The sequence below is a fragment of the Molothrus aeneus genome, chromosome 6 (assembly GCF_037042795.1).
Source record: "Molothrus aeneus isolate 106 chromosome 6, BPBGC_Maene_1.0, whole genome shotgun sequence".
Classification (NCBI taxonomy): domain Eukaryota; kingdom Metazoa; phylum Chordata; class Aves; order Passeriformes; family Icteridae; genus Molothrus; species Molothrus aeneus.
In genome coordinates, this window is record NC_089651.1 from 28485371 (window position 1) to 28508512 (window position 23142).

General features: G+C 42.6%; 1 protein-coding gene across 1 annotated transcript; it reads left to right on the forward strand.

Annotated features, from left to right (window-relative positions):
• The first annotated feature begins 1306 nt into the window (after nt 1-1306).
• On the forward strand, nt 1307-10150 carry SYNJ2BP (synaptojanin 2 binding protein). Its single transcript, XM_066551319.1, has 4 exons — nt 1307-1568; nt 5460-5596; nt 7118-7213; nt 8667-10150. Exons 1-4 carry the CDS (start codon nt 1502-1504, stop codon nt 8805-8807), a joined length of 441 nt encoding a protein of 146 aa, XP_066407416.1. The 5' UTR covers nt 1307-1501; the 3' UTR covers nt 8808-10150.
• The last annotated feature ends 12992 nt before the right edge of the window (nt 10151-23142 follow it).

A 23142-nucleotide genomic window follows, 5' to 3' on the forward strand; every position in this document is an offset into this window, starting at 1 on the left:
GAAAATATTAGTATTAGTATTAATAGTATTGAGAGTTGAGAGTAACAGAACTCAACAGAAACAAGTGAAGCACAGTACAATTGCTCACCACATGCTGCCTGATACCTAGCCTGTCCCAGAATGTGTTGGGCCCCCCTTACAAATATCTTCCCCAGCTTATATACGGGACATTCTGTGGTATGAAATATCCCTTTGTCCACCTGTCCTGGCCATGCTCCCTCACAGCTTTTGTGCACCTCCTCACTGGCAAGAGTATGAGACACTGGGAAGTTCTCAACTTAGGGTGAATGCTACTTAGCAACAACAAAAAAATCTATCACATGAGTCACGGTTCTGCTCATCATTGCAAGTGTAATTGGACCTTGAATGCCTGTCTCCCACCTCTGAGGCAGGTGTTCTAACACTCAGTTTAGCACTAAGCATTAATGTTGTAGCAGTCAGAGATCCAGTGCCCAGGTTGTCTCTCCCTGTTAAATTCAGGAATCCGGAAGTGCAGATAATCTTGGAACGAATGCAGTAAAAACATCTGTTATTTTTACTGCAATACCAAACAAATAAAATGGTAGTGTAACATGGAGGACCAGATAAGCTGGTCCTCATTTTCATCAGAGAGGTTCCTGCAGCACGTAGATGTGGCTGTCCTCATAGTGCCAAGCAGTCAGGTGGTTCAACTGACATTGTTCCCTGTTGTCATTGTCTATATTCATACACTTATAGCATGTGCTGAAAGAGATAAGGATAAATTTTCCCTTGCTATTTCCCGATAATCTATTGGTTCAATAAACCCTGAGGTGCAGAGTCCCAGGTTCAAGTGGCTCTGTTACATAGCAAGTTGAACTACTAGCCCTTTATTGCTGGGTAACTATCTAGAGTTCTGTAGAGTTCTGAGGAAATTTCTCAAATCCTCAAACCAAACACCTTCTACAGGATCTAGTTAAGTATTTCTTGCCCCAGCGGCAGCACGGTGTTTCTATGCACCGTTTGTGTTTCTGAATCTAGATCACTTTATTGCACCACAGGGTAACTCGGCGTTGGTATGGATGCTCTCTGTGCTGCTTGCCTGTATTGGGCTTTTGCTCCTGCCCAGCATGGTCTGATCTGTTTTTCAGTTTGCTGTGAGGACAGTTAAAAGGGCTGGGAACAGGTCATATATCCCCCGTTCTTCTCTCCTACGCCTACCCCAGATAACTATGGCCTACTCCTTAACCTTCCTAGAGGAAACCAGCTCCAGCCTGGGGAGCAAGGCAGGGCCAGGCACAGATGCCGCGCAGGGGCCTGGGAAGGTGCGGGGGCAGGAGGACGCTGTGGTGCGCTGGGCTGGGCTCCCCTGGGCCCGCAGCTTTACCGCCTCTGCGGTGAGCGCCGGTGGCGGCCCCGAGCGCCGGTGGAAGCGCCCCGTCCCACGGGGACTACAACTCCCAGCGCTCCGCGGCACGGCCCGGCGGCGGCCCAGGAGGTGAGAGCGGCTGCCCGGGAGCCGAGTTCTCCTTCAGGCCGCAGCATGAACGGCAGCGTGGCGGGCGGCGGCTACGCCGAGGAGATTATCCGCCTCACCCGCAGACCCTCAGGTAAGGCAGGGGCGGCCTCTCCGCGCTGGGTCCGCGGCCCCTCCCGGGCCGGGGCAGCCGCGCCGAGGCTTGCGGAGTCCCCGCCGAGCCGGAGCGGAAGCCCGGGGTGGCGGCGGCCGGCGGGTCGGCCGTGACGGGCACCGGGGCGGCGGAGGGAGGGTCCCGGCGGCGAGGATAGAAGCGCAGCGCCCAGAGGTGCCGGGCCCAGGGGCCTCCCCTGGAAATAGCCGTGGCGGATACCCTGCTGCGGGAAAAACTCGTGCCGTGCGTGAGGGAGAGCTGGCCGGGTCAGAGTCCGTCCTCTGCGGGAGCTCCGGTGGAGGCTGGTGTCCCTGCGGACAACTCGCCTCCGGTTTTCCCTGGAAGTTGCCATCTCCGGTGGAGCTGTGCCGCTGAGCGCCCAGCCGCGTTGGACACCCTGAGTGAGTCAGGGGCCATTCGGAAATCATGTGCCCAAGTGGCCGTCCCCTGTGTTGTCAGCTTGGCGTTCATGGTGCAGCGTACCTTGAGACGCTTTGTGGTGTTTAGAGAGAGGAGCATAGGCTGGAAGAAATAGGGAATAGGGCAGTTCGGTGGGGCGTTTTTTGGTTTTGCTTTTCATGTCTCAACAGCAGGTGTGCTCATGAAAATCGTACATTTTTATAGGATTTATGGTGCCATTCAAATGACCTCACTTTCAGAAGTGAGGCAAGTAAACGCGAAATGTACGACTCTAGAGCAAAATCCTGGCTATAGAGAATGGCAGGCTTCAGGAAGGCTTTTGGAGCTAGAGTTGTACTTTGGTGTTTGAGGCCTTCTCTTTAATTTAAATGAGTAGGAACGAAAACGTGGCAGCCCTTCTGTTCTGCACAACTGCTGGGTGCAGCTGCTGGCCAGCCTTGGCTCCAGGGGCTCCCCAGAGACCCCAGCAGCCACGTTGTTGGCGGGTGTGTTTCCTTTCTCTGGGGTGGAGGTAGGTCCCGTGCAGGGCTGGTGTTGGTCCTGGCCCTCATGCTGGTGATCAGAACCCAGAGAGTGTGAGCAGTGCTTTGCCTCCCCTGCTCACCAGATTGGCCTCTGGTCTGAAAGATGTGTAGCCCTACCTGCATAGCCATGAGCTTCAGCTAATGAAGCTAATGTGCTTGTCAGGGAAAACTGTGCCAAATGAAGCTGGTTCCGATGGGAATGCTGTTTCCATACATCTGGGGAGCTAAAATTTTAAGGAAGGTGTAAGGGAATGTTAAAGGGCAGAGTTGAGAATGGTCTTGAGTATGACCACTGTGATTTCAGTCTCGATTACCATGAGCAGCATTTGTCCAGTCATTGAGATGGGCTGTGCATCTTTAGATTTAGGTTTCTAACTATGTTATTTGATTTGAAGGTCCTACATCCCCTTCCGGCCTTGATGCTCTTTCCATGTGAATTATTACTCATTTCTGTGGAAGGAACAAAACACTTATCTGTGAAGTACAATTGGGTACTGTAATCTCTTGAATTGGAGTTTTGACTGCAACTTTTAAAATAGGTCTGATGCTAAACATGTCTGGCAAAAAGTTTGCATTGGTTGTGAATGTATTTCCAGTGGGCAGGACAGTGTATATTTGTCTTTTTCAAATTTTCTTGTATTCACTCTCTCATTTCCTAATCCTGCCAGTCTTGGTTTTTTTTTTTTTTTAATGGACTTAATTTTTGAGGGACTTTTTTAGTTCAGAGAGGGTAAGTGAGGCATAGGGAGGTCTGCAGCCTCAGGGAGGGTCAGTAGTTTAGCCCAGAGCCTGCTTTTAAAGCTCTGCCATTCTACTTCTGATCCCTTATAGACAAGAGATTTAGTGCTATGTCCTCTCTCCCCTTTTCTTCCAGTTGTGCTGTGTCTTTTTCTGTGGCTGCATGAACTGGAAGGAAGAGAATAGCAAAGAGCTTGAGGATTGATAGGGAAGATATTTTTAGGCAGAGTGCAAGTCTGAGTGCTGGAAAGGAAAGACACAGTGAAAAAGCCCTGTGAATACTTAACTTGGTCTAGCACAAACTGCTGCTCTTTGGCATGAAGATCTGCCTCTGCTGATGGAAGCTGTGAATCTTGATTATTTTTCCAGTCGTGGGTAAAAAGTTGCAAAATGTATACTTTTTTCATATATATATATATATATATATATATATATATATATACACACCTATTTTAGAGGTTTTATATTTTTATATATGGGAGAAAATCAATGTGTTCTGAGATCCTGATTCCTTCTTTCTGGCTTTTTAATAAATGTTGATTAAACCTTATACTTTCTGTAGTATTGATTTTCTCCTTTCCTAAGTTAATGGCTTTATGGCAAATAATTTTTAGGAGTGTGGATTTAAATTTTTTTTTCTTTTCATTTTCTATTGAAAGGTGTATTACTGTGCACAACTGGCCATTCTTGGAATAGATATTGTTCTAATTGAAATGTCAGTATTTCTTCAATTTTCTCTCACTTTCATTTTTCCCTCACTTGTCCAAAGCTGCCAGGAAGGGAAGGAAAAAAAAGGTGTGGCAAAATTGCTGCTAATATTTCTTTACTTCCCAACTGTAGATGTACACTTAATATACCATGAGTCATTTTGTAAATGCTTTAGTCTCCTGTGACTAATTTAAAATGCTGCTTCCCAGCAGGCATAAGGTGGTTTTACTTTCATTTGAAACTCTGCTTCCCAAGGTTTCCAGTTCCAAGTTCGAGAGAAAATAAGAAAGAAAACAAAACCAAATAAATCAATCTGGCTGAATGTGGGCAGAACTTGCCCTCAGCTGTTCTTGACAATAGCTTTTGGATGACTGGTTCATGTCATAAAAAAAAGTTGGGTTTTTTTTTCCATTTACTTTGATTGCATATTTGATTTTTGTTTGCTTTTTCCTTGGCTTTTCTCTCTTTTTTCATTGCAGGCCTCTTAGGGAGTCTTTCTTGTCCCTTTTTAGAGAGGAGCTTAGCTGCATGTACAGTGGGGAATCTCATAATCTTTGGGTTTCCAGATTTTTAAATTCAATTTGTTCTTCTGGGTTTTAATGAAACAAGAACTCTTAACTTTAGTCCAGAAGCTGGATCCAGCTAGATATCTGTAACTGAGTCTTCCTTTAAAGAATAATACAAGACGGCAAAAATGTATAGTGGACATCAGGTTTAATAAATGTATGTGTATTCCTGTTTGGTTTGCATTAAATCTGCAAACTTTGTCTTTATTTCCTATCATGTTTGAAATAATGAAACAGAACAAAGTGATTGTGTACAATTTGAAGTAGCTTCATGGAGCCTAATCTTCTTCTTGGAGGCAAAGCACACCACTTCCAGCTCCTGGGATGTGGAAGGGGAGTCTTCTGAGCTCTAGGTGCCCTCAAGCTGGTAGCACAGTTCTCCTTGCCTGTTTCCTCATCTGTAGATAGGGTCTTATGCTCCTTGCCTTTCCTTACCCTGTTTTCCAGATCACAAAACGCTTGTCAGAGATGATTTCTTGTAGCTCAAAGATAGTGATTTACTATAATCTCATGTGAAATGCAGAATACTTTCATTTTCTTTCATATTGTGCTGAAGAAGTTTATTCCTGCTGAGGGCTGAATCAGCATCTCAGAAATGACGGCAGGCCCCTCACTATTCCCTAGCACCCACCTGAAACAGCTCACAGGTGTTTTGTGTAATGAAGTATTACACAAATGGGGTCCTCAGGCATTTAGTGTCTCTCCTCTGCTTTCAAGACCAGTTTTATTAGAATAACTTTCCTAGACAATGGAAAGGTAGTTGGAAAGGATAATGGAGATTTGTGTGCTGTGAGTTTTTGTATGGTGAAGAAAGCAAGATAATGTGGGAGGGTGCAGTCCCCAACAAGCAAAACAGCAAGAACATTTGAAGCTTTAAGCTTTTTCTCATCAGCTTTCTTTTTGGCTTGCCTTAGGGTTGGGCTTCAACATTGTTGGTGGGACAGATCAGCAGTACATTGCCAATGACAACAGCATCTATGTCAGCTGGATCAAAAAGGATGGGGCAGCTTACCTTGATGGCCGATTACAAGAAGGAGATAAAATTTTAGCGGTAAGCCCTTTCTTCTGTTGTCCCCTGTGTTCTTGATCAGTAATTGGATGTGAGAGGCAGGTTTTCCTTCACAGTGCATAGAGAGGAGGGATGTGGTGAATGAATGAGATGATCCCAAGCAAACTCCATGGAGGAGTCACCTTAGGGATCTGGGGAGAGCTCTGAGCACTAGGGATGTGAGTACCTCTACACATGGGCTTATCTCCTCTGCCTTCTTGATTTGCCACAGAAGTGCTCTGTGGTGCTCTGCTTGTGTTTCCTCTGTGACTTGCCTCCCTAAGGTTTTAGAATCCTTCAAGTGTTCTCTTGCTCACAATGGATTATCATTTACACACATGTAAATAAAGGTTTTCCACCTCTTAAATTTCTGGTTTTTGACTGGTAATCCATGATTTCTAATCCTTTTGCACAGGGGGTTTTTAGTTGATAAAATTTCTAGGCCATAATATTCTTCTCTTCATTTCAGCTCCTCAAGAATAACGTAGGCTGCTCTCCTTTTAGAAAATTGTTTTCAAGTATCTGATGTTCACACCCACTGGTTCTTCATATAGCTGGCAATCATGCAAGAAAGCTTTACAAAGTGATGGGTGAAGAAGTAGCCTCTCCTAGTATGATATACAACCTTTTTGTACTCCCTAATTTTATTTTACACTTGCTTATTTTGTTCCACATGTGATCTTTTTAGCTTCTATAGACTACTTTGCACTAATTGGAGCCTATTATTGATCCAGAAAGTGATATTAAGTTAAATGGAGAATATTCACTTTTTTCTGACAGTTTAATATTTATCTACTTGTGTTTGGGATGTCTAAATATGAAGAGAAGGGAGGGACTGGATGTGATCAGTTGGGATAGAGTTAGGGATAATGGGGGTGAAAATGAAAAGGTAGGATGAATTCACTCAGTGAAGGAAATCAAGTGGGTTATAAAACCCTGTGCCAGGATAAATTACTTTAAATTAAAAAAAAACCTAACACTTGCAAGTGGATCAAGTGGATGCCAAGAAGCATGTATGTAATGGGTTTTTTTTGGTTGGTTTTGCTACATCAGTGTGCTTATAAAAGTGTGTTTACAACACTCTCTCAAACAGATGGATTTCAAAGGTACACCAGTAGATGAAACAAGGAAAGAGACTTAAAATAATAATTTTGCTGTAGCTGCTCTTTTATGTTCATTAGTTGTCAGAATCACACCTTTGATTTGTTTCCAGTAAAGCAACAGCATCAGAAGCTGCTATTGACACAACTGTGGTCTTTTATTCTTATTTTGCTTCTAGGTAGTTTTTTTCAGTACCTCTATGTTTTCACTTGGACTTTCTCATGTTCTGTCCTAACGTATAAAAAGACATCATAATATTAATTAATTAATTAGGATCTTTATGACTATAGTATTATGCCCCAAATGCAGAATTTTGTGAAACATGAAGATTTTTATGTCTTATCCTTCATATGTTAGCCTGCATCATTAAAAATTTGTTTGCTTTACCTTCAGCATCTAGATCTCCTTTTCCTTTTTTGCTAGATCAATGGCAAAGACTTGAAGGATTTGCGGCACAAGGATGCTGTGGAACTGTTCAGGAATGCAGGCTATTACGTCTCTCTGAAAATTCAGCGCAGGGTATGTTTTACCTCTTCCTTAGGGTTATTTCTGGCTCAGTTTAGACTGGTTTCTGTGATTCGTGGCTGTTTCATGAGGAAGAAGAGTACTGTGTCCAGGTGCTCAGTGTGATGCATGCATATAAAAATTTCGTTTGACCTATGACCTTCTCTCATTGCCTCAGCTGTGTCTCTGTATGACTTTGTCACCAGTGTAACCTTTGTATCAGTAAAAAAGGTGAGTTTAGAGATGTCCCCAGGTCTTTGTTTTGCTGGAGTGTGTTGTGTTTGCTCACTGTTCTCCCTTCTCAGAGGTAAAGCTTTGTGTGTGAAGACAGAATCTCAAGTTGCCCAGTTTTATTTCAGTGGCTACAGTCTTACTGGAGACAGAACTCCTTTTGTTTCAGAGGCCGTCACTCAAGTTAGTGAATTGTGTGTACAGCCCAGTGCTACAAAACAGACATTGAGGTGCTGGAGCATGTCCAGAGAAGGGTGATAAAGCAAGTGAAGGATCTGGAGCACAAGTCTGGTGAAGAGCAGCTGAGGGAGCTGGGGGTGTTTAGCCTGGTGTTTAGCTCAGGAAGACCCTATTACTCTCCACAACTGCCTGGAAGGAGGCTCTATCCAGGTGGGGGATTGGTCTCTTCTCCCAGGCAACAAGTACAGGACAAATGGAAACATCCTCAAGTTGCATCAGCTCAAGTTTAGATTGGGTATTAGGAATTTCTTCACTGAAAAAACGTTGTCAAGCAGTGGAACAGGCTGCTGTGGGAAGTGGTTGAGTCACCATCCCTGAAGGCATTTAAAAAATGTGCAGATGTGGTGCTTAGTTAAATGGTAAACTTGGAAGTGCTGGGTTAATGGTTGGTCCTAGAGGTCTTACCAACATAAATGATTTTACAATAATAGGAAATGTGGACTGCCATACTTTAAATATACTGGCACCATTTTAGATGTAAAAGGAGAGAAATCATTAATTCCCAGAGAGCATGGAAGTTGACAAAAGAAATACTGATCTACCCAAAGCATGCTGGGGAGAGGTGGCTTGCAATCCCTTTTCTACTCCCTTAACAAAGGAGTATGTCTGCTGGACCAGTGTATAAGGCAGGTAAGAAAACCAGAGAGAATTGCTGATGTCTTTTTCCTGGCAAAGAGAGCAGGAAATGGTGTGGTGGTAAGTGCATCAAGGGGTGACTGGGTATGTGTGTGTCATTTTTCTGCTGTATGAGGTGTGTCCTGCTTCACTTGAGTCCTAGTTTAGAAAATGGCAGAGAACCATGAAGGTGTCTGGTAGTGACTGGGTACCCCGCATTTAAGTTCAGTCCATCCTAAGCTGTTTTAACCCTCCATGTGTGGAGTCTGCAGGTACCTAGGGAAACTATTTTGACCTTTCTTACAGAACCACCTGGTCCAGACACAGAACTGGGGGCTCTCTTGTTATGGGTTCTGACATAAATAATTTTTTTTTCCTGTAGTTGCAGCCACAGAATGGCCCTGTGGGTCATGGAGGAGATGGAGAATCAGGTGGGCTTCCTCTGGCAGCCATTCTTGTGCCAGGCCTGGCGCTTGCTGCGACAGCAGTCTGGATCTTGCTGAGGTATCGACAGCGGATGTGAAGAGTTCACGGCTGGGATATCACTGCGTATTTTACACAGCTATGATGCAATTTAAAGATAGAGAATCAACAATCTTGTCACAGACTGATGCCAAAAAGGATCATTGCCTATCATCAAAGTTGCTGCTGATGTTCATATATATTGTTTTGTTGCAGGGTGGATAGAAGCAGAGAGAAAAAAGGGAAGGGAGAGGACTGTGTTTATGTAAAGAGTGGGATAGCTGTATTTTTTGACAAATTGAGGAGGTTTTGCCATCCTCCTCTATTTTGCACCATGAACTTTCAAACGCACTCATCTATTCCACATTTTAAGGTTTAACTTTTGGTTAAAGGGAGTGGGAGTGATTTTAAATCAAAAAACATTTTCTAGAGGCTTTGCCTTGTTTCCACAGAATTTTTTCTTGAATCTAATGAATTGTGTCCAAACCATGAATAAAGAGAAGCAATGCAAAGGGTTTATTATTTTTACCATTGAAGTTTTGTTGGTTGTTGCTGAATAAATGCCTTAAATGTGTAAAATCTGATCTTTGGTTTCACAGGTAAAATCTTCAGTGTTGCTACTGATTTAACAGCAACATGCAGTATTGGTGAGACATTTTTCCAGTTGTGAAAAGATAGAAGATAGCTTGCTGCTAGAAGAAGATTTTGATTGTCAAAATGATAGTTCATTTTTTGGTCAGAGTTGTAAGAGAAAGCTTTCCACAAAATGCTAGCATACTGGAGAGGGACAAACGGACAACTGAGTCACAAGGATAAGTGGTGGCAAGAGATTCAGGCATGCTGAAGCTGCAGAAGAGTCTTTAAATTAGTAGTGAAGCAATAGTTCCTCCATGCATCAGGTGGGTTGAAGTCTACACCTCTCAGGTTAGAGGTATGTTTTGGGGGTTATTTTTTTGCGCAGGGAATATTTCAGATAAAATTTTCTGTAGCAGCTAACTTGCTCTCTGCAGTCAGGAGACTCTTATGATGATTGAAAAGGAGAAGCTGAGAGCAGGCTGGGATTGTCCTGGCTTTTGCTTGTTTGTGAAGAGTTATGTGATGTTCAGGAGATGGGCAGTCAGCTTTAAGCCAGGGTAAAGCCTAGCAGGTAAAACCAGAGGGAAGAGACCCTCCTCTGGAAAGTATATGGCTGAATTTACCTCCAGGGTCTCATCTCCTCACTGTGATTTGAATAGATTTAAATGCCCCAGCTTGATAGGAGCTCTGTGTGTAAGACCTGTTTCTCTTGTCTCCAAGAAATCAATGTGTTTTGTTGTTTTTGTAAAAGAAAAGTAAAATGCATGGTCTGATCTGTATGATGCCAAAGAAGAGATCACATATGCAATATATGTTTTCAAAGAAAAACTGGTGTCTTGGTGCTTTACTTATCTCTGTTCTCATAGGACATTGCTGATGTATTTGAAATTGTTGTGTTTGCTCAAGGCTGTGTTCCTGCTGTCTGCTGGAGATAGAAGTGGTTATGCTGTTGAACATGGCATTCCTAAATCACCTCGGAGCTTCAGAGCACTTGGATCACATGAAATCTTGCTTTGGCCTATAGACTGCTCTAGTGTAAGGGGAAGAGCAAACAGGAAGAATTTTGCTCCATGTTCTTAGGGGACTTTGGGAACAATATTGATGTTGACTGGCCTGGGCTAAGGCATGCAGTGACTTGCCTTGGCCTGCAAACCAGTTGTGCCTGATAGCAGAAGAGCTGCTGCATAGACAGATCTTTGCAGCTACCAGCAAAGCATGAACCAGCTTGTTTGTGACCTGCTCTGAATATTTGGCTGTGGTGTCCATGTGCAGCACATGTGTGTGTTAAGGTGGGTGATTAGAAATTGATGCTGTTTTATCACAGCCTTCAGAATAAAGAGGCAGACATTAAGAAAATGGCCTGTCTTGTTAGCTTTTCCCTGAATTGAGTTTCTGTGATGAGTAGTAGTATGTGGATCAGGCTAGCAGGATGAGAATTTATGGAAGGTAATGGTTAGTTTTAGTCATTTCCCATTGAAGTAAGAGAAAGCAAAATCTTTGGGATTTTTTGTTTGTTTGTTTAACCTTTCAGCTTTGTGACTTTGATACCATTCAGACATGACTGTCATCTATATTGCAGGCAGTTTATTAGGGAGGGGAGGGATTGTAATCAATGCTCAAATAATTGATGTGGCTTACTAAAAAGGAAAAGGCCCTTCTGGTGCATAGTGTTCACAATTATTGAACTGCCACTCAGTAGCTTTTTCAGAAGTCTGGGTAGTAGTTTTTACTCAGGATTTAAACCATCCAGTCTAAAAGTGCGTAACACCTTTGTGTACCTGCCTGGTACCAAACAACCCTTTCCCAATCCCCAGCCAGCTCTTGTCCCCTTTATTGACAAAACCCAAGTGGAAAATACCTCAGCCCCAAACTCTCCTGTGAACTGTGGCTCATGCTACTTTCTTTCAGCAACTGGACTGTCTCACCTAACCTTTCCATGATTTTCCAAAGTATTTTCCACTGTGTGGTTTCTGAAGCCTTGAGTTTCATCTTTGCACTAGATACTGTATATACATTTTCTATCATTGTAGAAGAAGCAAATTTTAAAAAATCTAGTGACGACAGCTTGTAAATACAAGTGATCAAAGAGAGTTTTGCCTTTTGTTACAACTTAAATCTCTGGAGTTTTTACAAAAGATAAGTTGAAATCCTGAAGACAAACAGAAAGCATCCTAACTGTAGTTTATGTTTGTTTTGTTTAAGAACACATTTGCCATTAATACTGAGGGCAGCTGAAACTCTTAAATACCCATGTTTCTCTCCCATTCTCATTTGTTCCCTCAAATGTATTGTGAATGTGCTGATCTGCTGAAAAATGGATTTTCAGGTCCATAATTTAAGGACAAATCTATCTAGTTTGACTTAATGTATACTCGAAGCATTTGTGTCTCAGTCTTCAGAATTGTATGTGCTAATAATATATATACTACTAGAGCATAACAGTGAGAGCAGCTAAACTTGATCTGAAGATTGGTAGATGCACTACTTCTGGCAGTTTTTAATTAACACAAACTAGAAAGTAGTGTGTGGGAGGGAGAAGTGTCTTGCTTTCAGTTTGCCTTCAGGTTCCAACAACTGGTTTGTTAGGTTATTCAGTGCTAGATTAAAGAGGCCTCTAATAACTGATAGTCCCTCCCTTTGAGGGGATTTGTGTGTTGTAATTGCCTTACCTCTCACATTATTTTTAAGAGATGAAGCCAACTGAGCCCTTTCAGATTCTCTGTTTCTCTCTTTTAGTAGTTTCTGTGGTTCTGTGTACCCTTTCCAGTTTCTGTATTGCTTTGTAAAATCCAGACACCCCAACCACATGGGACTCCCACTGTTGACCGTGCCAGTGCCCCATACAAGGAGTTTTTCATACCGTCTTTGTCTGCAAACTTAATTTTTTTTTGTTAAGGTATGGATAAGTACAGAGCACATTTCAGCCAACTCCCAAGAGCTTGCTTTTTCTTGACTAGACTTTACAAGTCTCTTAATGTGGCATACAGTTTTGCCCTTCTTCATCTGCTGTCTCAAGTGTCCTAAGGAATCTGTAAAAGAACACCATTGCCCCATGAGGGGTAACTTCTCTTAGTTTGTAGATCAAAAGAGTGATTCCATTTGGTCATAGTGGGACACTAGAAACATGTGTTAAGTGCCTGTATATACCAACTTCTAAATCCTTGTCCATACCCAATGTGACCTGCCTGGTGTGAGGGAAGGTGTCTGACGCTGCATTTTGTTGAATGCCTGCACCTCCTGTTTGCATTCACTGTGCACTGACCAGCCAAGATTACTGTCTGGTTTTGCCTTCTGCTAGATCATCAACAAAAATAGTGAATGGAGTTTGGTACAGGGGCAACTTCCCCCCATAGTTATGAGTTTTCAGTAGCTGTGGGCATCTCCTGATTTTGGGATTCTTTGTTTAATGGATGTATTTTGACAGCACATGGCATTGACTTTTAAAAGATACACCTATTATTTTCTTCAGCATAGTACTAAGTAGATTATGTTTGAGTGGTAAGTAAACTTCATCTGTTCTCTTGCTGGCAGAAGCTGATACAAGGATAAGGATTCGGTCAGGCGAGCTTCATGAGCCAGTGTTTTTCCCCATCCTCTCTCCTAACTTATTGATGTGGGCTTTACTTAGGGAAGTTATTTTTCTCTGCTTATGTTGAAGGACAGAATAGATAACTTACTAATGGGATAGTATCCCCCAGGCTGGGGGCCCAAAGGAAGGCTTACACAAAGAATTCTGAAGGAGGGCCTTGACTATACCCTTGTCCTCAGGGTTTTCCTTGTGACACTGAGGCAGGCTCATGCTACATCCATGCTGTGTGTGGTATCTGTCATCTCTGGAGCTCTGTGCTCTTTCTGCCTGTGCAGCTGAGGGGGACTCCAGGCCTTCTTAAGCTTCATTCAAGACAGGGCCATGTGTGATGAGAACATACACAGGTGTTAATGAAGAGCAGGGTTGAACAGACTCAAAATAGCTTTCCTTGTCATATTTGACAGCTTTTGTCCTTGCTGCTGCAGCTGTAACTGATCATGGGCAAACTTCACTGCAGAGTGAGTGTATATTTCCTACCTGGCTGCCCAAACCAACTTTCCTAGGCTGAAACTCTTAGTAAGGAAGAGTAACTGTGATGTTTATGCAGGGTAATTATTCAAAGCAGTGTGTGAATGATAGGAGATTGTTCACCAAGTTGGTATCCTCGTGTTAGTGTCCAAGTCTTCCAGCCATGTTTCCATTTGGTAGAGTTCTCTTTCCTCTTGTATCTCTTTACCACCTCTCAGCAGCCCAGCATTTGTGCCTGGCTTGCATTTTTTTGCCACGACACAAAAGCAGTGATCAGCTGAATATGTGGTTCTGAAGCTGTGGAATGAAGCTGGAAAATAAACCAAACATAATCCTGCTCATGGACTTCTGTGGCTGTGGTTATAAAACAAGAAAACTTAGTCAAAATGCTGCTTCAGAGAAAGCGCTTTGCTACTGCTGTCTCTAAATGCTGTTTCAGATGCTGGTGCCAGAACACGTATGCTGCTGTTTGAGGTGAACAGTGCAATATGGAGATGTGGGCTACTGTGAAAGGCCCTAATTACAGAAGATGGGCTGAAGAGGGAGAAGGGTTTGGATAACCCTGAGGACTCAACAGCTGCTGCTAAAGGACAAGGTTTGTGCTTCTGTTAATACTGGCAAGTATCTCTGCTGATTCTTTGCAAAGCAGGTCCTACTTGCCCAAAAGGCAGGCGTACTGTTTTTGCATAAGGTCTTGATTTTGAAGCAGTTAAATTTAAAGGGATTTGTTCTCAAAGGCTTCAGTTGACTGAAACAGATTCCAACAGTCATGACATTTAACATTTTAGAAATGAGATTGTAGGCTGCCCTTTAACGGGGGCAACCATTTCTGATGTGGAGCAAAACAGCAGAAGATACAGAGGTTCAACATCTAGCATTGAGAAAAACCCCCAGTGTTAAGCTGGTGTTCCCACCATGATTCCCCTGGTAGTGGGGAAAGGTGGGAGGAGAAGGAGGATGGCAGATAGTTATCAAATGACTGTTACTTGTCAAGTGCTGATCTATTTTAAAATCACGAAAATGGAAGCTGTGGCACAGGGATGAGTTAACAGGAGGGCAATCCACGTGTGCCACATACCTGTCCTCCTGAGATTTTCATTCAGAGAGAAACTCAGCTTGTTTAACATGCCTTTTAAAGGTATTCCATACATCTCCCATATGGATTAACTCCTAAGGTGCTAAAAGTAGAATGCTTGCTTTGTGAAACCAGCAATGATGGCATATTTCTGTAATTTAACAATTGTCCGCGTAAACGCTTTGCAATGCATAGTTGCTTTAGCACCCATACTTTTCATGAGGGCGCTTGATACCCTTAATCTATCTGAAGATAGCTTGAAGTGTGTAGCAAAGTATGGATGAAAAGAATGCAATAATACTGTGTAAATACAGAAATGACCCATCTGAACAATCAGTGCCTGTTGAAGATACAATCACTGAGCATTAGTAATTCATTAGCAATTCTCGACCCATTGATTTCCAAGGTGGCAATATCATATTAATGCAATGTTCTTGTCATCTAAATACACATTGGTGGTTGTTGTTTTATAGGGAAGGGTCATACAAATGTTCCTGCAAGTTGGGCAGCATGACTGCTAAGAAGAATGTGGAGCAAAGAAAATGACAGATTAGTGCAAATGACACATTGTGCAGATGGTTAAAGGGATGAGTCAGACTCGGATGTGCTAATAGCTGTTATTGATGAAGGGACTTTTTCTCAAACAGTTGTTAGTATGGTTAAAGTTTATCATCTGGGGGCTTGTGTGTTTATCCCCAGGCTTTAACAACACAGACTGTTCAAGAGCTGACACTCAGCCATTTGCTCACAGCTGCTTGCACACATGGCTGCATGGAGATCTTCTCCAGCAAGATGATCTATGCCAGAATCAGGAACTGGCTGTACTGTTTTCCCTTGGCTAAGGGGATACATGTCAATTTTTGAAATAACCTTAAAAAGGCAGGAAGAGGGCAGAAAATAGAGAGCTTTAATATTTCACCCAGCACATCTTTAGCTTTACAAACCATAACAAATTGCACACTAGAAGTATCTAGTTACATACAGCAGGAGGAAAATCTGCCCATCAGTGGAATTACCTGTGTCAAAGAGAGGGGATGTTCTTCTTGCCTTTCACTTCTTTCACTGCCTAAACAGTTCCCCACTTTTTGAAGAGGCTTATTGATTGTGCTTCTTTCAGGATGATATTAATGAACGTTTGCATGGTAGGGACAACTCCAAACAAGGGAACTGGGTCCATATGTCATACAAATTCAAATACGCTTTGCTGGACCAAGTGTTTGTTTGGAGTGGAGAGAATGCCATAGCTCTCTGAGCGATAGTTCACCGGCACCAACTATTTTCTAGGAATCTGGTCTTTTTCCAAATCCCTGGTTTTGGATTTGCAGAGCTTCTGTTGACGTTCTGTCCTCTCTCTGAATGGAAGAAACCTTCACACAGATAATTTTGCCTCTGGTCAGCTATTGCAAAAGGTGCCTCAGATGGTTATAGGAACTCAGGGAAAGGCACAACTGCCCCATAACAATGAAGATCTGCTCTCAAGTAGAAAGAGATTTGACTATGACCCATAGCAACTGTGTCTGGCCACAAATCCTGCTACAACAGCAGCCTTAGAATACTGAAGTTGTGTAAGAGTCATCAGTATGAAATACATACTTAGGTGCTCTTTAGTTCATTAGTAGCACAACCTATGAAAACACACCATGGAGTGTAGGTACACAGTTTGTGGCAACTGGGAGTGGGGCTGCAACAGAGCCTTAATCCCAATGGGCTACAGCTGTGTGGGCCAGGTGAACAGCATTGAAGGTAATGAGACACAGAGTGCCCAGGTGCATTGACCAATCACCAAAGGGCACACAGGTGCAATGCATGTACCATAAGGGTACAAAAGGCTGGCCTAAAGAACAAGAAAGAGCAGATGCTTGCAGCTTTCTGAAGTGATGTTGCTCTGTTTGGGTAGATATCTGAAGCCTTCTGGTGAAGTAGGTCTTACTCTGTTTGGGCAAATGCTTACAGCTTTCTTATATTGTATGGTGATATTCTGTGTATTGTGGCCATCTCAACTATGACGTATGCTGCTACATGAAGATTTAGAGCTTTTGATCTCTTCTGGGCATGAATGTCTTGCCTTGTCTTCATGAGACAAGACAAACTCTATCTTAGTACCCCTTTCATGAAATTCTGCTTTTCTGACTGTGGGGGACTAAATTTCTATCTGAAATGAAAATGAAATTTGGCTCCTAGATTTTCTACTAGGGAAATGCTGCAGGAAGAAGTATACTTGGCTTCCCAAATGGTTCTTAATTACAGCCCTTGCTCTTAACAGTATAAAACTTCTTTATGTTCTCTGGAAATTAATGAGAAAGCCTTATCAAATCTCTTGGATATTTGAAAAAAATTTTAGTGGGGAGAGCTAGTGGTTGAACTAGATAGGTGATATTCTTTACTAGATGAGAGCTTAGCAGAAGAGCAAATTGAGTCACTAACTAGAAAATCTGCTAAGACAGTTTTATATTTTAAGCTAGTCAGGCAAAGGTATCACCTCCCTGTATAAAACCTACATAGTGGTATCACTTAAAATACTGTTATTGTGTTGCTAGTCTTCTCCTCCAGTTCACGGGTTTTAACAAAATATATCCAAGTGTTAAAAGCTGATGGATCCTGCTGTTGACCTGTCATTGATGGAAAATTGTTCCTTTTCCCCCTTTTTTCTGCCTTCAGTCATGGGTCAGAATAATCAAATTTTACTTCTTGTAATTCAAATAGAAATTATTCATTACTGCATGATAAGGAACTTCACTAGATGCCTCAAAAAAATAGGAGTTGTTCCATTGTTCTTTCCTGCTAAATGTTTTATTGATAAAATTAAAGATTTACAATAGAGGATGCTTTTTCTTTATGCTGTAATCCTGGAGGGTGTCTTTGGGATTCTGCTTTCTAGGAGCCATTCAACTGATTTATTAAGAAAGTGAGCAAGGCCTAACTTGCCCATATTATTATTGGAGCCTTTTGAAATTAGGTAAAGAAAGCATGTTATCCAGCTCTCTGGAAGAGTTGCTGCTCTTAAGGCTGCATGTTTTTACTGTGTATCTAGTCTCTTAGATGTTCAAAATCTAGGCCTCACCCTTTGCTGCACACAGTCCAAATCCCTTTGGGTTGTTAATACTAAATAATGTGATAATAGAATTTAGAAAGGATAGGAATCTTTGATCTTACCTTTCCATTAAAAAAACCCTATTGAAGTCCTTTTCTCATCTAGTACAGCAGGTAGTGTTGTGCTTCCTCCTTGTCTCTTTCAAGGAGTTACCCAGATCTCATCTCAACACTCTCTCCCTGAGTTGGTCTTCAAGACATATTTGCTTGTTCTGTCAGGTTTTTTGCTTTCTTCTCCTACTCTCCTGGTTTCTGTGGTGTTTCTCCTGATTCATCTCTCACTCTCCTGCACCTCTGTATGTGCAGCCCTCTACCAAAAGCAACGGAATCCTTAGCACCTTTTCTAGAGTGCCTGAGTGACCCCAGAAATGCCTTTATTCTGGACAGTGATGTATGTTCATGTTTGGAATGCAGACTGCTAAAGCTCTTCAGAGAGGGTATTAAATAATTCCTAGCTTTTCTACTAGTTTCAATATATACTTTGTTGATTATGATAGATTCTTACCTTTGTTATCAAACTTCAAGTCAGCTAAACTTCCACACATGGAGATAGGCTTCAGGGTGCTGATGTGGCTGGTAGTGTGTCATTGACTGCAGAGATTGTCTACCCAGAGTCGCATGCAGAAGGAGACTGGAGCTCTCTCTTTGGAACAGTCTTGTTGTTTCACTCCTCTATGAACTTTTCCTATACTTTCACCCCTCAAATTTACCAGAAATGAAAGTAAGATTCTTTCTGCTTACGGTTCTCCAGATTGCTTCCTGTGCCTTTTTGTAACAATACAGTGTTTTCTATGCTCCTGTCCTCCAGAGCAGAAGCTGATCTTAAGAGATGGTATGATTTTTGGTTGAGATGCCAATGGAAAGCTGTACGAACTCTCTAGTCTTTTGCTGGTACTTTGCCGGTCAGAAGAGTGCCAGCCTCAAAGACTGCCTCTGGAAGGAGCTTCTCTTTAAGGGACTCTTCTGGGAAGCTGTGAGTTCTCAGCTCATTGAAGAGTCACAGATTGAGTTGTGCCCCCCCACAAACTCTGAAGCTGTATGGTGGTCAGAGCCAGTCCTCTACAGATGATAGCACTGAGAGAGATTCAGGAAGGGATGATCTATTAATATTGCAGTGAAGCAAGTGGAAGATCTCCCAACAGGTAGTGAATTGTTTTCTGGAACAATTGAATAAAGCTATAGTGACCTTGTAGTGTTGAGGGAGTAATACATATAACCATTAGAGGTAGTTATCTTATTTCTGTGGAGAACCGTGTAGTTGGTGGTGTTCTAACAGCTGCTTTCCATTTACAGGTTGTTATATTCTTGTATCTTGTTCAGAACTGAAGATCACTTGAGGATATTGGCAGATAAGGTTCTTTTATCTACAAAATGCCCTTTCCTTTCCTTGGCTTTATCTTTGCCTCTTTCAAGCATCAACTGTTATGGCAACAGGAAGGTGGGAGGCAAGTAAGCAGCTGGCAGTCTTCCTAATGGGCAGAAACATAGGCTGGAATCCCTCTTGAATTCTGCAGCACAGTGGTAGAACTGCACTAACATTGCTAACAGTGGCATAGAGTGCATTTTGTGCTCGCAGGGTAGCTGGATTTAATGACGTGAGATACTGCTCATGCTCAACCTTCTACCAAATGTGAACAATGTCATGCATGCAAATGCAGAAAACATAGTTTAAGGTTTTAAAATGGCTTTCCTTATTTATTTATTTTTTCAGAACAAAATGATAAAATATGGTTTGGGCTGCAAAACTTGGTCTGACCTAGTTGCTTACTTGTTGATTCTGGACTACTTTAAGAAGGAAAAAAGAGGGACATTATGGTTGCCTCTCTTAATCTGGCTTTAATGCGATGCCCTTCTTTTAGCCTTGCTGGTTTTCTACAAATGAGAGGAAGTGTGTGTGTGTGGTTGGGGGGGAAGTAGGTTTGACAACGATGGAATTAATAGTGGTTTTTCCAGGGTTTGATTTCCAATATACCTGTATTTAATTCCCTCTGCTGCTGGTGTCTTTTGTTGGACCCTTACTCTGCAGACTGTTTTTCTGACATATTTCTATTAGGTTTGAATTCATTTTTTTTTGCCTGCTGAGAGTTTCCTTGGCTCAGACCATTCCCAGTTATAGGATAAAAAAGGTCATTTTGCAGTTGATTTGCCAATAAAATAACAATGTTTAGTAACTTACCTTTATTTGACCACACATCAAAATTATGCAGATTTACCAGGTTTAATGTGACAGATTCATTCTTGATGTGATTGGAAGGCTGAATGTCCATAGTTGTCTGTGAATGGAGGTGAATACATATTTCTGATCTCAGTCTTACTCTCTTTAACTTTGATTGAAGTGTCAATCCAAACTCCATTGGTTGCCGTCATCTGCTTATTAACTTGAACTGAATCCAAAGTTTAAATGCTCTCCATGCTTCAGGGCAGTTCAAATTTGAATTTCAAGGAGGAGGAGGATCTGGAGGTAGAGAGGAGGGAAAGCCAGTGGGGTTCCCTAGTTCCTAGAAGTGTTTTAATTAAGTGGAGTAGAGCTACACAAATTTGATAATCTGAGTTCCTCTTCAGACTACTGCTGTCTATTTGGAGATACCTGTGCTGGTTGTGGTTCCTTCTCACATCAACACTGTTGTGAGAGCCATTTTATCCTGTCATTTTTAATGGAAGTTAAACCAGGAGTGATAGTATTTGAAGGCTGTCACTTCTGGCTGACAACTACTTCACCTCCATTTTCGTGCACTCAGCTTTGTTTCTTAGCATCCCCTGCAAAGGTACATCTTAAATATGTGAACTTCTGCATGCCTGTATTATGTATGAACTACCTACAAAGTCCATTTGTTTGAGAGCTGTTCAAAAGTCAACATTTAGACATGTAAGGTATGAGAATGTGTCTCTGGTGGCAGACTTTGGATTTAATCCTAAAACACTTTCCAGGCTGCAGCTATAAACACAACTGCTGTAAGCAGCAGTGGGTATGGCCAGCTCAGCATGTGTCAAGCTGTTTGGTGACAAATGTCAATAGAACAGCTCTTCTAGAGTCACTACTACTTTTATTGTCGGGGCATCCCAGAATGCTGCTGCCTCTTACACCAAGATGCTAAAAGCCTTACTTTGGCCCCTGCTAGCTTCTACTCCCAGCCATCTAGAAACAGAGCAGAAGGAACTGGAGCTATTACAGCACTCTAGGGTTGGAAGGGTGGAGGAATCAGGGCCTGAGCTGCCTGTGGCAGTGAAAAAGTACTGAATTAATTTTCTGTGGTGCTCAGGGCAAGCTGTGCCCCAGCTTTTCAGAACTGAAAAGGAGTTAGTCTTTACAAACTCCCCTGGAAAGTGTAGTAGTGCTGCTCACATAGAGCCCATGAGTCAAAGCCTCCTGGGAAGCATGTTTCCAGAGTGGGCATCAGTAGAGGCAGTGACAGGGATCTCCTCTATGGAGCAGCATGTGCACAGTGATGCAGTCCTGGCTGTGTGACACAGGGGCTGCTGCCCAGGGCCTATTCTGTCCTGTCCCCCTGGAATCATGGTCGCATCCAGACTCTGCCACTGTCTATAAACAGCATGGTGAGTTCAGATAGAATAAGTGTGCATCAACCAGTGGGTGGATATTGAAAACTGTAAGGAGACCCAGCAGCAGGGAGAGTAGGGGTATTCTTTCTTTTTGTTGTGGGAGGAATCACTGGCAATTCCTTTTTAAAAGCATTATAGGAGCTTTTAGGCTTTAGTGAACAGAGGCTTGGCACCACAAGTTCTCATCGCTGTGAGAAGCCCTCAGTAATTTGCAGAATTGGGCTGCACCTCATTATGCAGGTTTGACTAGCACATGAATTTTCCTTCTTTCCCTACACCTTGCCTTGCTCTCCAGGTGTGGTTAGGACCCTTCCTCTTTCCCCCTTGCCATGATTCCCTGTAAAATTGCTCTTGTTTCCTAGCACTGAAATCTGTTCTACTCCCTATGTCTTTTGGGTCTGATTTTGCTTCTGAGCTCAGTGGGGCCTCAGTCCATAGTTTCAATATATTGGGAGAAAGATGTTGCTTATAAAAAGCAAAGCAACCAACATGAGTTCTGAGCAGGAAATCCCTTTCAAAGTGTAATACATTTTAAGGTAAAGTGCTTTAAAAAACAAAGAAAAATCCTAAAACAAGGAGTCCTTTAACTAGACAAAGCAAAATTAATTTGGCACATTGAATGACATGTTAATAAGCATCTTTAAGGTAGATGATGGTTTTGATCTGATTTATTTTCTAGTCCTGTGGAGACAGCTGATGAATTATATATATATATGGTTATGGCACGTATGAATTGTAAGTCTCCTCACAACTGAAGGCAAATGTCAAAGGCACCATGTGTTAGAAAAAGACATTTTGTTTGGTGGGTATTGCTTATTCAGAAAGCAGGCTTCTGTTTTATACATATTCTGCTTTGCTCAGTTGGGTGTATCCATTCTTTGAGCACCCATCCTGTGGCTGCTGCGTGTGGCTGAATGCCTCCTCCTCATTTGGGTAAACAGCATTTTCTTTGATAGTGGAGAAGGAAGAAGGTATGATCAGTGAATCCTTTCTCTTTGGCATTCTTGCACTCTTCTAGTAAGCAGAACATGTCTGTCACCCCTGCAATTTGGAGGTGCGGCATGAGCTGGGTTAGAACTGAGTTGCTGTAAGGAAAAATGTTTGTGGCCGTGTCCTCCCCTCTTGCTGACTTTGTCTTCCTGCCTGAGTGGGAAGCAGGTTTCTCCCACCAGTGCTCAGAGCTCTAGCCTGGCCTTTTTCCAGCAAACAGAAGACTTCCAACATTCAGGCTGAGCAAAGGACATCTGATGCTAAGCTTTTTTCTCCTGATCTTCCAGGGCTTCTCTGAGAGAGGTAAAAGCTTTCCTAGAAGACCTGGATCTGAAATGGTTCCCTGTAGAGTTTTCATCTGGTCTCTTTTAACCTCTCACTTCTGTGAGTGCAGAGAGAAATCTAACAGCCTTGGTGCTGATTTTTGAGAGCAGAGTGAAGGGTCTCTTCCTCCCCCCCCCCCGACTTCTGAGCAGCAACAGCTGCAGTCTGCAGACTTTGCTCACAAGTGGGTGCTGTGCTTCCCAGGCAGTATCTGCGTGATTGTGAGCTGAACAAAAGGGAAATGGGAAGGTGATTGGAAATAGCATAATGCTTGCAGCACTGATAGTGGAGCACCTTCCAGGAAATATGTTGTATCCACCAGAAACCCAAACCAGAATGTTTCCTGCTGAGCCTATGCATGTTCTCCCTTCACCTGAGAATCACCTCAGAAACTAGTGTAACTCAGTGAGACTGGGAGACTCCAGGTACAAGGACCATCATAACTTTAAGACCTGTGTATTGTTAGTCTTTTACTGACCCTGCAGGAAGGAACAAAGTATGGTTTGGGCCAGCATGTTCCAAGGATGAGGTTGGTATGAATGAAAGCAAAGGTATTCATTTCCTTATGGATTGACCTGAGCAAGTCAGACACTGGATAGGGGTATGACCATTGTTGAGTAAATCTAAAGATGAAATTACCAAAGAATTTTGACTCTGTGACTGTTCCAGTAGAACACACGTCAAGGAAAAGTAGAGCCGCAAGGTGCGGCAAGCACCTGTACA